Source organism: Ictalurus punctatus, chromosome 3 (assembly GCF_001660625.3).
Source record: "Ictalurus punctatus breed USDA103 chromosome 3, Coco_2.0, whole genome shotgun sequence".
In the NCBI taxonomy this organism is placed as follows: domain Eukaryota; kingdom Metazoa; phylum Chordata; class Actinopteri; order Siluriformes; family Ictaluridae; genus Ictalurus; species Ictalurus punctatus.
In genome coordinates, this window is record NC_030418.2 from 15,538,960 (window position 1) to 15,553,743 (window position 14,784).

The following is a 14,784-nucleotide window of genomic DNA, read 5'->3' on the forward strand; positions in this document are numbered from 1 at the left end:
TTTGAGATTCTGGTCCATGTTGACATGATCTCATAACACAATTCCTGCAGATATTACAGGTGCGCATTCATGCTGTGTGTTTCCCGTTCTACCACATCCCAAATGTGTTCTACTGGAGCCATTGACTGGGAAGGCCACTGAAGAAAATGAACTCATTGTCATGTTCATGAACTCAGTTTGGATTAACTTTTGTTTTGTGTCATGGTGCATGATCATGCTGGAAGTAGCCATTAGAAGATGGATAAATTGTGGCCATGTGGCCGTGCACATGGTCAGCAACAACATTCAAATAGGCTGTGACATGCAAATGATGATTGATTGGTATTAACGGGCCCAAAGTGTATCAACAAAACATTCCTCACACCATTACACCACTTTCACGATTTGTGTGCCTCAACAGAAATTAAGATTCATCAGAGCAGGCCATGTTGTTCCAGTCTTCAACTGTCCCGATTTGGTGAGGGTGTACCCACTGCAGCCTCAGCTTTCTGTTCTTGGCTGACAGAAGTGGAACTCGACTTGGTGTTCTGCTGTTGTAGCTCATCCACCTCAAGTTTTGATGTATATTCTGATATGCTTTCCTGCTCACCACAATTGTACAGAGTGGTTATCTGAGTTACTGTAGCCTTTCTTTCAGCTCGAACCAGTTTGACTATTCTCTATTCATCTCTCTCATCAACAAGGCGTTTCCTTACGCAGAACTGCCATTAACTACATGTTTTTTTTCTTTATTGTACCACTCTGAGTAAACTTTAAAGGACCGTTGTGTGTAAAAAATCCCAGGAGATCAGCAGTTATAGAAACACTAAAACCAGCTGGTTTGGCACCAACATCATGCCACAGTTAAAATCACTGAGATTACATTTTCCCCCATTCTGATGGTTGATGTGAACATTACCCGAAGCTGCTGTCCCGTATCTGCATGATTTTATGCATTGCACTGCTGCCACATAATTGGGTGATTAGATAATTACATGATTGAATACGTGTACACGTGTTCCTAATAAAGTGCTCGGCGAGTGTATTTTACAGTTAGGTGGCATCAGAGGCGTTTCTAGTGAGAAGTCATGCAGTTGCTTGGGACCCCGCATACTGTGAGGGCCCCTGAGGGCTGGTCATTTAAATGATCAGAAATTTTCATCTTAAAATAATTTGCAGCATCATAGCAGCAACCCCCTTAAAACAGGGCTCCTTTGTGGGACGCTATTTCGTTTGAGCACTTGTTTATGATCCTGGTCCATCCCTCCACACTCGAGCTTTAATTCCTGAAAATGAATCTGAAAATGAACCTATCTGGCAGCCAGAAGCATAAGGAAAAACAGGAGGAGGAGGAAAAGAGGAAACAGCAGTTGTAAGTAATGGAGAGAATGACGAATGAATAATTAAAGACAAAGAAACCCACATCTAGTTGTCCAATTTTAGTTTTATTTTACCTTATTATAACATGAATTCCTAACAATAGTTAGCTAGGGTTAGCATGTTTTGAGTAGTGTTAGCAGTTCTTAATGTGGGCTGAAATTCAGTAGGTACTGGGAATGATGTGCACAATACCAGCAGTACCACTTGGCAAGTACCGGTACCATGTCTCTTGCTCCCATGACTCAAAACGTTACATTAGTTAATATGTTAGCTTCTCCCAGGGATGTAACCTGGCCTGGGCATTCAGGGCTGTAGCCCCAAATATTTTTTTTTCCAGTCCCGAATAATTCTCCACTTGCAGTGGTTTGTCACTAAATAACTGAACGTCAGTAAAGGAAGATGGCAGTATTGTAATTTATTATCTTCAGTGAATGGAGGTGAGACCAGTCAGACAGAGTTTACAGGAAAATACGTGGAAATACTCATGTCTTATTGGCTAACAGCTCTCAATTCTACCAGAAGCTAGCTTACTGACAGTTAGTGTGAGGGAAAAATGGATATACGCTTTTTTGTTTTTTGTTTTTAACCAGTAAAGGGATTGTAAACGGTGTGATTGTAAAGGTATTTAAATGCCTATGTTAGTTCCAAGTTACGTGAACATGATAAGAACAGAGTATAAGAACAGATAATGTATTTTGCATGGCACTGTAGCAGCTAAACACATACAGTGATAGCTTAGTTGTGCCTCCTCTTGACTAGCGACACAAACTAGCTTAGTCTCATGTTATATAGCCAAAAAGGTTTTATATTTTATCGGTCTGGTCATCCTGCAAACAGTGAGAACACCTGAGGCAAGGTTTTATGATAAATCCAACCATTTGACCAGTTTTCACATTTTTGAAGCAATTAGGCAGCATTTTTAAGCAATTATGCAGTAGTTTCAGGTTCCTTCCTGTATTTACAGGCTCTTAAATGTTACCTACTTTTATTATTCCTGTAAAGCAAATTGATTTGCTGATAGCTAGCGTAGCCTATATAAAATGCTACCATCATTCCTGTGTGAAGTTAAAACCAGTGCATGAAATCTCTCACTACCCTTTAAAGTTGATAATAATAATAATAATAATAATAATAATAATAATAATAATAATAATAATAATAATAGAGTCCCACTGGGGCCATGTGTGTGCGGAGTTTGCATGTTCTCCCCGTGCTGCGGGGGTTTCCTCCGGGTACACCGGTTTCCTCCTCCAGTCCAAAGACATGCATGGTAGGCTGATTGCCATGTCTAAAGTGTCCATAGTGTATGAATGGGTGTGTGAGTGTGTATGTGATTGTGCCCTGTGATGGAGTGGCACCCTGTCCAGGGTGTACCCCGCCTTGTGCCCGATGCTCCCTGGGATTGGCTCCAGGTTCCTCGTGACCCTGAAAAGGGGTAAGCAGTAGAAGATGAATGGATGGATAATAATAATAATAATAATAATAATAATAATAATAATAATAATATGGAGCAACTAATGTTGCTCCACACATATCTACATTTGCTGCAGCTCAACATACCACTGAATTGGAATATTGGGGGGTTCAGAATTATTTTTAAGCCTAATGACATTTTGGTGAGCGCAAAAAAAAAAAAAAACCCTTTTAAGGGGCAATCCTTCCTCTCTGGGGTTGTAAGTGAGTCAGTTACAGTGTGCGTAGGTGGATGGACTATAGAGCCTTATCACCCATTCCCAATACTGGTCCTGGCTGCCTCCTGAGACACGTTAGCTATATCGATTTCAGTATAATTTAACATTCTGTTTTTTCCTCTTCGTGCTAAATGATATTCATTTAAGCTACAGGTTCCCAACCCTGGTAAAGCAGGTAAATCTCTTAAATGTACAGGACTGAGGCTACACCAGGGCAAGGTTTTATGATGAATCCAACCATTTGACCAATTTTCACATTTCTGAAGCATTTACGCAGTAGTTTCAGGTGCCTTCCTGTATTTACAGGCTCTTAAATGTTACCTACTGACAGGGACCTGTCATTTAGGCTATTGAAAGAACTAGGTCTAGAGCCTACACTGGTGTGTCTGTGATATCTTAAGCATCACTTCAAACTTTCCTAATGCACACCTCATTGTCATTATTCCCACACAAACGGCAGCAGAATCATAAACAAATGCGAATATGTTGGTGGTCCGAAGTCAGCATTCAAAATGGACAATGTTTGAGAACTTCCGGTTAACGCTGAAGGGCTGAAACCATAAGGAAATGGGATTTAAGCCTACATAGTGGAGCGTAGGGGGGGAAATGACATTTAACTTGTTAATATTTTCTATCGTCGGATCAACAATAAGTTGTCCATTATTTTCCCTTTAAAGAAAAAGATAAGAGCGGGGTTGGCCCAGGGGCTGCGCTCTGCTCCTATATGCAAAGTGACAACCAATTATAAACGCTGAGTGAGGGTAACGACGCCGTGCCTTTCAGCGCCTAGATTAGCGTAATGACTTTCCAGCGCATCCACTGATTGAAATGTAACTGCCTTGTCCGCGGGCATAGCGCAAGAAATGGAGCTAACAGCCTCAAAGACAATCAGTAGTTATAAGACAAAGCATATGCACCCACACCTTCTCATCCTAACCCATCACCTCTATTCTCGCTGTACATAGAACCTGTTACCTATGCAAGCCTTTATAAAGTGGAAAGATATGCATACACTGATGAAAAAATTATTAAATCAAGAACCGCTTCCAGCCAACATAAATTAGCATATTCAGGGTAAATATGCAGACCATTTACGATAATAAGGGGAGGATTATTCAATTCAATGAATGTTAAATAGATGGGGAAATTGTGTGTGCGTTATCTGCAATGACTTCTATTTATTTTCATCTCTCGCAAATTGGACTCTTCATATAGACTGTTTTGTAATTTTTTTCCTCCCTGCTTTCTTTTTGCGGTCTACCTGTGCAGTACTCCGCACGCGCTCAGGTGCCTTCAGTCTTATAGGTCTATAGTGGCGCTGCGCCCTGCGGGATAAACGCTTTTCATTATACACCACCCGAGATTACTTCCCAGATTAACGCGTCCAATATGCATAATAACAAAATAAGATAATACAGTTTAGATTAAATAAAGATGGCCTCTGCGTAAAAAAACAAAAAACAAAACGTTCTCTCCATATCCACATGCCCCTTCTTCCTGCGGTCTCACAGAAGTTTTTAATTTAACGGCTTCAAATTTGAAGACACAATTTGGTCTACTTCAGTTTTGATTAGAGATACTTTTCAATTTCAGGGGTTTTTTTTTTCAGTTTAAGTGGTTTTTAATCCAAACCTTCCAAAGACATATTCCTTTCTGCCGAACAATGAACCCTAACAGCACAAATAGCCTAATTGACCTTTTTCTCTGTGGTTTAGTCTACTTAGAATGTCTACAGAAAGCCCTAGGTTACGGGGAAGCATAGGATACTGAATACCAGAAATCTGTCACTGTTTTTTATTTAAAAGTCTTATATAATAACTACATTTCGCTCTACAAATATATACAAATCGCCTTTATATCGCGACACATATTATGCAATATAAATTAGGTCTTAGTTTTCGGCCTGTACAATAGGCTGTGCTGCCATCTGCTGGATATCTTATGCACTGCACATAAACTAAGGACATTCAAATCATATGTGAATAAACTGGCCTCTTTTGTGGTGGATTTCACATTTCCTCTTTCCTCCTCTGTGTGATTGCATATTTAGATGTTTTTTAAAAAATTTTATTACAGTAAATCCTGCTACACCATAAAATATTTTTTTGCAAGAATGACTACTATGGTGACAACTAACCACAACACCCCCCCCCCCCCCCCCCCACACACACACACACACACACACACACACACATACACCTTTTATTTATTTATTTATTTATTTTTTAATTCAGCAAATCACAGGCCGTCATATTATCCACTAATTTAACCATTCTCTGAACATCAGGGTGATGAAGTCGGCCTAAGAAGAAAAAAAAGCAGTCATAACCACTAGGTGGCAGATTGTGCACTGTGTGTGATAAAGAACCTGAATAAATGAATAAATAAATCCAGATGCTTCTAGACAGGTTACCTATGGTTTAAAATTAAGCAGTTGACATTATATCCTGCTCTATGGTATGTTTAAAATGTTGAGCAGACAAGTTAACAGCACACCGACTAGGAACAGTGATTCAAGTAACATCTGTATTTACATCCCTGGGAAAAACTTGGGTACATTTGAGTAAATTCAGTTGTGGCTGAATGCATGTTTTCAATGACTGTGAAGCTCATTATGTAAGGAAAACAGAAGAGCAACTGTTCTTCAGGTGATTGAGAATGACAGTGCAGGAAGTTAGCCAACTCACAGCAAGAACAAGACTTCAGTAACTACAGAGAAAGAGATAGTACTAGATTTGTAGTGCAGAAACTTCTGATTAAACATGCAAAACACCTTTGAGAGTTCAATGGTGCAAAATACACAAGCATTGGTCTACTGACATGTGGTAAAAAGTGATATGGTGAGATGAGTCTTCCTTCACCATGAGTGCATGTGCAAATCATATGTTATAACCTACACAGCTACCAGATCTCAACCAGTGGAAGATTTTGGACTCAAGTGTTTGATAGCACTCTCCACCACCATCATAAAAAAAACTTGCCCTACCAAAATAGCTTAGGATATAGCTCTTTCAGAAGAATTGTGCTCCATCCCTCCCCTACAGTTCCAATATTTGTAGAATCTATGCCAAGGGATCTTGAAGCTGACCTGGTAAGGTGGCAACACCCTTCAATTAGTTACCTATCTGTAGATTTTATTTCAGTCTTCATGCACATTTAGTGACAATTTTCTACACATATGTAATGCAGTTTGTAAAAACGATTTGCTACACTATTGCCTTATCTTCATGGTTTAATAAAGTAATACATTTTCAAATGGCAATTTTATTCCTTTAATCAGGCGCTAATAATGCCTGCCAGCCAGTGCCAATATCTTCATATTTGTTAAAAATTTTCAAGCCATTGACAGTTGGGAACTAAACAAGCCCAGCTGGGCCCCAGACTAAGTGCTGCCCTCACCACATGGACCAGCTTGTAGCGTTTTACACTTCTATAACTTTGTATTTCTTTCTCAAACTCTACTATGAGGGCAAGAAGTTGGGTCATGGACACGTTACTTCATTCGAAATAATCTCCGGGTATGAGGTTTTTATTGTCAACTGGAATTATGCTTGTGCTTTACTGCTGCCTTAAAAGCCTTCGAGGAAAATTTTTAGTGACACATGAAGCTCTTGAAAGATGTTATAGTTTAAATTAAGTGTGTCTGTTGGGAGCGGGTGGGCGGGGGGGGGGGGGGGGGGGGGGGGGGGCGGTGGGATCGGAGGAGTTACACCCTGAAGTAAAATTCAATTTCCTTTTACTAGTGACCTGAATTTCCCAAAAAGACCATTAATCTAATGGTTCAGCCAGTTCTGTGTAGAAAAAAATTAAGATGGTAGATAGTACTGTGTGCATTAAGAGACAACAGATTCAAAGCCTTGGGCATGGTGTAACAAAGAGAGAGATGGAGGCAGGCAAACACACAGACACCCACATTTATTTATAAATAAGGATTCGTTTTAATTGTATTGCTATATAGATAACATGTCCAGATTAGATATTGCCCAAATCTTGGTTTTTGAGTTCAATAGCCAATCCCTGTTTGAACAGTGAAAGTTTAAAAAAAAAAAAGAATAAGAAACCACAGAGAAAAACAAGACTAAAATGAAAAAGAGAAAAGACACTATATTAATCAGCATGCAATATAATAACAACAACAACAATAGACAAACATGAAACCATGATGGTCCAAGCGAGTTTATGCTGGTTAGTGCTGTCTGGTGTTGGTTAGCTTGCATTGTGGTGAGTAGTAAAACATTACTGCTAAATATAGCTTGCTGCAACCAGGGTGAGAGTAAGAAGCCGGAACAGGTGATAGGGTTCAAACCGAGTTTATTATCTAAATCATGATTCAGAGTCAAGGGCCAATTGCCAATTGCCAGTACAATGCAAGGTAAGTGAAACATAGGAAATCATAATTCAATGACAAAGTTCACTAAAAAAAATTAAACAGTAAAAAAAAAGACCATATGTAGCAGCAAGTTGCCAGGATTGTGGTGGATACAGAGCCAATTCTGGGAACACCTGGTACATGGTGGGAGAATTAATTCTGAATCGGACACAAGTTCATCACAGAACAACATGCATACACACACACACACACACACACACACACACACACACACACACACACACACAAACGCACACACACACAATCACCCCTAAGGGCAATGTGTAACTATCAGCTTGTGTTTTTAGTCGGTGGGAGGAAACCCAAAATACCTGGAGAAACCCACATGAACATGGGGAGAACATGCCTGTGAAGTGGAAACCCTTGATCACCCAGGATCTATGGTAATGCAAAAAGCAAAACAGCTGAGTATAATGAGACTAATGGCTACAAAACACATAAAATAAACTAATGAAACACATTATTATTAAGATAAATAAAACATATTAAGTAATCAAAGCATGTAAATGGAAAGAAATTAAATGGCAATACATGGCACAATAATATACTAATGGATGCTATGTAAGATGGTAACTGCAAATGTTCCGAGTATAAACATAAAAGCCTGCTTCATCACTTTCCTTCTTCACTCTTAAAATGCTCAGTAATCCAGCACCTTCATTCATTTGTTCATCTTCAGTAACCACTTTATCCTGGTTAGTGTCTTGGTGGCTTTCCTAGAGGTTCTCCGTTTTCATCCTACCTCCCAAAAACATTCTGGTAGGTGGACTGGGTACTTTCAATTGCCCCTAGGTGAATGAGTGAGTGCACAATTCCCTGGTCTGGCATCCCATCTAGGGTGCGTTCCATCAAATGCCCCAGACCAGCACTAAAAAATCTTACCCAAAGCCTCATAATAATTTACTCAAAAAATATCCATGAACATTTGAACAAATAATTAAAATAATAACAAAAAGACTTAGAAGAATAAACAATCCATACATCAAGATAACTATATCCACAATTAAATAAATACAAAAATGACAACAGAAGATGCTATTACAGTCTCTATCATGGTGCATAATACAAATAATGTACTGGTGTTACATTCACAAACACATACTGAGAATTTAATAACTGTAATGTAAACTGAGGGAGAGAGAATGATGTTCTTTAGAAATCATCTAGTTTCCAGAAACCTTTCCAAGACAATGTTCATACTTATTGCAGCCCCTAAATCTTTTCACCAACTAAATTTTAAATCTAAACCTAAATATTCCAGATAATTTAGTGTACCTATGTTGGTTCGCAGACATGACCTAGTTTTTGAACATGACTTAGCTCCAGATGTGGTATAGTTATGGACTGTACTATATATTATATGGTATACCTATTATATGGTAATATAATCCTAAGTGAGGTGGAAATATTTGATTTGTGGACACAAATCACAAACTCTGTAGTCCATTTTCAGCCTGCTTGAAGCAGTAGGCTGAAATGAACGGACAGAGAATTTGCCACTTTGTGTGATGATGCCCTGCAGCCACAGCGCGCACTTATGCGCATGCAAGATGTGCTATTGTCGGCAGTAACTGGCGCATCTTACTTATAATAACTCAAGCAAAACAGCAGCACAACAGTGTTCAGAAGCGCGGAGGTCTAAATAAATAGTAAATAAATAGTTAGACGCTGACTAATCCACGCGCTCATGGAGCCTGGAAGGGCGCTGAACGCGTGCTTTGTGGTGTTTGGTGGAGGGATTCAGCAGCTGAGAGGCGATTACAATGCAGTTATTTTACCTGCCGTTTTTGGATCGATCTGCGCGGTAGGAATAGTAGGAAATGTTTTGGTCCTTTTCGTACTGATACACAATATAATGGTTAAGAAAAGTGCTTATGGGATTGTCGTCATGCTGGCTAATCTCAGTGGAACAGACTTGTTGATCCTTGCAGTGTGCAGTTCTACCCGGGCGGTCACTTATCACAATCGGACATGGACACTTGGACGTTTCGTCTGCCGGACAGCAGAGTGGTTCCAGCACGGCTGTTTGGCAGCAAAATCTCTCACACTGGCAACCATGAGCCGAGCGCGATATCAGTTTGATTGTGATTCTCACCTCAAGCTAAAGAGAGTTCTCATTTCTGTTGGCTGTGTATGGGTTTTTGCGTTGGCGCTACCAGTCTTCGAGGTGGTTTTTTCTAAGTTGCAGGTGAAGGGCAACTTCAGTCTGTGCGTCACCGAGTTACCGAGTCACTCCTCTGACTTCATGCACGTGTACAGTAAAATATACGCTCTGGTGGTCTACGCCTTCCCGATCATGTTTTCCGCCGTGTGCCATGTGCGTGCCATCTTTCGAATCACACGTGGGCACGGGGCGCGCGCGGCGGGCAGGACTGAAAGCCGCCTGGCGCTGCTGAGTGTCACTGCAGTTAACGCGATTCTGCTGCTGCCCGAGTGGACAATATGGCTCTTCGTGCGCCACCGTCCCCGCGAGACCTGCGAGCCCCCACCCGCACTGCTCATCCTCGCTCAGGCGTGCACGTACCTGACCAGCGCATCGTCTCCTGCCATCCTCCTCACCATGCTTGTGCCTCTCAGAGACAGCCTGAGCTGGCTGATGTGTCGGGGAGCATCATGGGAAGGGAAAACGGAGCGGAGCGCAATGGCTGTCGGTGCGCTGGACGATGGCATGATGATACACACTGACGCGCTCGGCAGACCTCTGCCTGATGTCGAGCATTTTTGGACCAGTCGGCGGAACACTGTAGTTCCAGACAACACCAACCCGTTTCCCTGGGAAGGACTGGAGCACTGCCATGCTGAGCTCTGACAAGCATCAATGTAATAAAAAATATATGTATATTAATGATAAGACTGGTATTACATGTACAATATTGATAAGACTGGTATTACATGTACAATACATATGTATATTAATGATAAGACTGGTATTACATGTAAAGCATAAGCCCAGTAGCCTAATAGAATAAATGAGAATTATAATAAAATACATAAAAGAAGAATAAATGCATACGTGTAAACTATTTGATATTCTGTCTGTTAGTATACTTAACACGTTTAATTAAAACTATGTAAATAACATTGAAGTATAATGGTGATTAAGTTCCACTGGTGTTTGTTACTGTGTCTAATCTGATAGGGTGTATCTGTAATGTAATGTTTAAAATCTTTGCGACTGTCAGATAGTGACTTGAAAAATGGCATATTTGAAACACAATATGAAAATGTTCATAGATCTTGTTTATGCTTACTGTCTTCTGTACATGTGGTGTAGTAATGAGTAATTTTTGTTTGGTAAATTTGCCTTCTAGAATATGTAATTACATATTATCAGGTGTTGTTATTATTATTATTATTATTATTATTATTATTATTATTATTATTATTATTCAAGAATTATATGTTATTTTATAAATAAATCAACATTTTAGTAAAAAAAAAAATGTAATAACTATTTTCTACAATTTTAGAATATTCCTCATGACATTTTGAACACTTTTGGCATCTTCACCACCAGATTCTTGAGGGGAAAAGTAAACTGGTATCAGACATTTGACCGCCCCAAAGGTTGAAGAGGGAGACAAACCTGATAATATTTAGAGATGCCCATTTCCAGCTCTAAGAAATATTTTACTATAGTTTATAGCTTAATAATACATACAAGAATAATAAACATTAACTGCATTAAAATGTAGATATATTAATCAAAGTAGATACATTTAGGAACAACTCTCACACGACATACATGAATTTAACATCACAAGCCATGCCAGTGTTGAGTATTAACTGTTTATAACCTATTTAAGATACACAACATAAACGTCATTTTCAAATCAACAATACTGGTGGGGGGGGGGGGGGGCAATGAAAAACTGAGGTCTAGGTAAAAACAAGTATCTGCTTTTAGATCATGAATGAGTGATGATCTCCACTGTTCACTTTTTCTTTTCTATAACCTTCTTCAGGAGGTTCAGTGACATGGCTATGGTATAAAGGCAAGCAAGTAAACACCAGCCCAAGCAGCATGATTAAACCAATGGCCAGCAAGAAACAAATAGAAGTTAGAGTTAATGATTTAGGTCCTGAAAGTGGGTGAACACATCCTGGAGGCACTGCCACAGTGCAGAAACCTTTATGCATTTCATGAATTTTCTTCAATGAAGCCAATGTGCATTTACAGTTCCATCATTTAGCAGACAACCTTATCCAGAGGAACTTATAGAAGGGCTTTGCAGTCTTTATCAAAAAAACCTCTCCTCATGTTAATTCACAAGGGCACAGAAGTATATCATCAAGCTAAAAATCCTTTTGGGGGATATGCAGTATAAATAGAAGACAAGAGTTGTTTTGTGTTGTTGATGTTTACTTAGATTAACTAAGTGCTAATTCAAGTGATTTTGTGGATTTTTAATCTTCGTTTGAAGCCAGCCTTTGCTTGTCCTAAGATGTCTTTGTTTGATTCAGCTGTCCAACTGGCCATGGTAGGTTCGTTCCATCACCTGGTTGCCAGGACAGAGACATGTCTTCAGTGTACCTTGAGGGATGGTGGTGCTAGCTGAGGTGTGCAAGAGGTTGAAGGGAGCATGGTGCAAAGTGGGGTGTGATAAATGATTTAAGATCAAGGAGGCTGAGGGCTGATAACATTTGGCTGATCTAAATGCATGAAGCATCTCAGTATTAGCCATGAATTTCTATGGATGCACACAGAAACACACACACATACACACACACACAGAGAGAGAGAGAGAGAGAGAGAGAGAGAGAGAGAGAGAGAGAGAGAGAGAGAGAGAGAGAGAGAGAGAGAGAGAGAGAGAGAGAGAGAGAGAGAGAGAGAGAGAGAGAGAGAGAGAGTCTTGTTTTTGCTATACACTGAGGACATTTGGGTTCGAGATCAAAAGATGAATATGAGACAATAAATCAGAATTTCAGTTTTTCATTTCCGGCAACATTTTGAGAGCTGTCAATAAAACCCCAAAAAAACAACAGTTAGTGACATCACCAATAACCTCCACAGGCGTTATCACGATCTGCTCATGATCCAAAACATACAAGCTTATCAGTCAAGCCTGGTGGAGGTAGTGTAATGGCTTGGGCTTGCATGGCTGCTTCTGGAACAGGTTCACTAATCTTTATTGATGATATATCTCATGATGGTAGCAGGAGAATCAATTCAGAACTTTACAGAAACATTCTGTCTGCCAGTTTACAGAGAAATGCATTCAATTTAATTTGGAGGAACTTCATCATGCAGCAAGACAATGTTCCAAAACACACTGCCAACAACAACAAAGGACTTCATCAGGGGGAAAAAGTGGTTTCAGACTGGTCAAGTCAAACACCAGACTTTAACCCAGTTGAGCATGCATTACACATTCATTTTCATGAAGAGTGACACTAATTCTGCAACTGACTGTAAATCTCAAAATAAAAGAGGAGACTGAAGGGAGAAAGTCCCCAAAACAAACAACAGCAGAAAGACAACTGTGTCATCCACACACAGGATGTTTTTTGTAATTCACACCATTCTGTATAAGCCTTGGAGACTACTGTGTATGAAATTCTCAGTAGATCCGCAGTTTCTGATATACCAGTCATTCTGGTGTTAATATGCATGTCATGATTAAAGCAGAAAAGCATCTCAGAATGCACAACACATCAAACATTGAGGTGGATGAGCTACAACAGCAGAGGACCACATCAGACTCCACTCCTGTCAGCCAAGAACTGGATTCTGATGCTATCATGGGCACAGACTCACTGAAACTGGACAGCTAAAGACTCGAAAAAGAGATCATAATAATGAGGTGACCTCATTTTATCCAGTCTCATACCAGTCATCACTAATATTTAATTTAAAACTCTTGTGCATGTTTATTTTTTAATAAATTCTGAATGAACTAATACTATGATTCTATCGCCCCCTAGTGGACATGACCAAGTTTGACAGTTTTTTGTGTTTGACAGTTTAGTGTTACCCTAGTGCAGGGTGTCCAAATTTGTTTCAAAAAGGGTCAGATTAGACCTCATCAAAATACGCAAGGGCCGGTCATATAGGTATAACATAGTATATTGGAGTTTAAATTAAATAATCAATATGAAAAGTGCAGACTTTCATCTTTAATTTGCTGGTATTTTCAAATCAGTTTAGGAATTACAACATTTTGTATAAACATTTTAGGGACCAAAAGTAACTGGACAATCTAATATAATCATAAATTAAATAGGAATTTTTAATAATTTGTGGTAAACTCGCTTTAGTTAACGAAAGAGTTCAAGAACTGTTGAAAAGTTTCCCATGCTTAGTAATTCCCAGCTCTTTTGTAACTGCCCCTTCTCACGGTTAACTTTATGATTTTTGTCTGTAGCCATGACTAAATATCATTCTGTAAATTAATTTGGCTCTTGTATTTTAAGGTTGTTAACACAATCTGCTGCCACAATCAGGTGAAAGGAAAACTTGCAAAGTGTTGAGCAGTGGGCCATGCATCATACGTTGTAAGGGAGAAGCTGTGGACCAGTTATCATCTTTCCATGAGCCACATTTGGCCCTGGGGCTGGACTTTGGACACCTCTTCCCTAGTGGATATCTGACTGACCTATTCATTCAGATGGACATCATCATGTTGCTCAAACAGATCATCAGTATTGTGTTTGAGTTTCCAGGCCAATAAGTCAGAATTTTAAACTCTTAATCTATATATTTTTTTAAATGTGTCTTTCTGCAGGGAAAGGGTACCAGTGAATTGTCTATATTCTAAAATATGTGAATTCATATTTATGCATTTTGCATTTACACACTTTATTTATGCCTGTATATTACATCTTTAAAATCATTAGACATGTGCTGATATTCATTTGTAATTATATTTGTACCTGACTCACTGAGCAAACATTTAAACAAAAGTGAAACCAAAATGGAAACAAACAGTATTCAGGTTTTGGTGTTATCCTACACCGTAATATTTAGCACACTGCAATGTGACAATAATTTATTTACAATCACTACATAGCTTAAATCACAGATTTTAACCAATAGGTTTAGCTCCTGTATTAAAGAAAACTAAATCAGCAACAAGAAAAACAAAAAACATGCAGTCCCTTTCAGCTAGCAAACAATAACTAAAGTAAATAACTAAATAAATAAAGCCGTAACATGTTTACAACTCTGGGAAATAAGTAAACACAAATAAGTAAATAAATATTAGCTAAAATCATTTTTAGCATTTGCTCCAAACTTTCATTGCTCAGCAAAGACAAATAAAAACAACAACATTTCTTTGATGCTTCATTCAAATTACGCTGAAACAAAATATTCAACAGAACAATCCTATTTTAAACACTTTC

At 39.0% G+C, this 14,784-nt stretch overlaps 1 protein-coding gene across 1 annotated transcript; it reads left to right on the forward strand.

The window, feature by feature from the left end:
* The first annotated feature begins 9,295 nt into the window (after positions 1–9,295).
* Positions 9,296–10,249, forward strand: LOC108262906 (G-protein coupled receptor 151 protein). Its single transcript, XM_017463258.2, has one exon. The coding sequence runs from the start codon at positions 9,296–9,298 to the stop codon at positions 10,247–10,249; it is 954 nt and encodes a 317-aa protein (XP_017318747.2).
* The last annotated feature ends 4,535 nt before the right edge of the window (positions 10,250–14,784 follow it).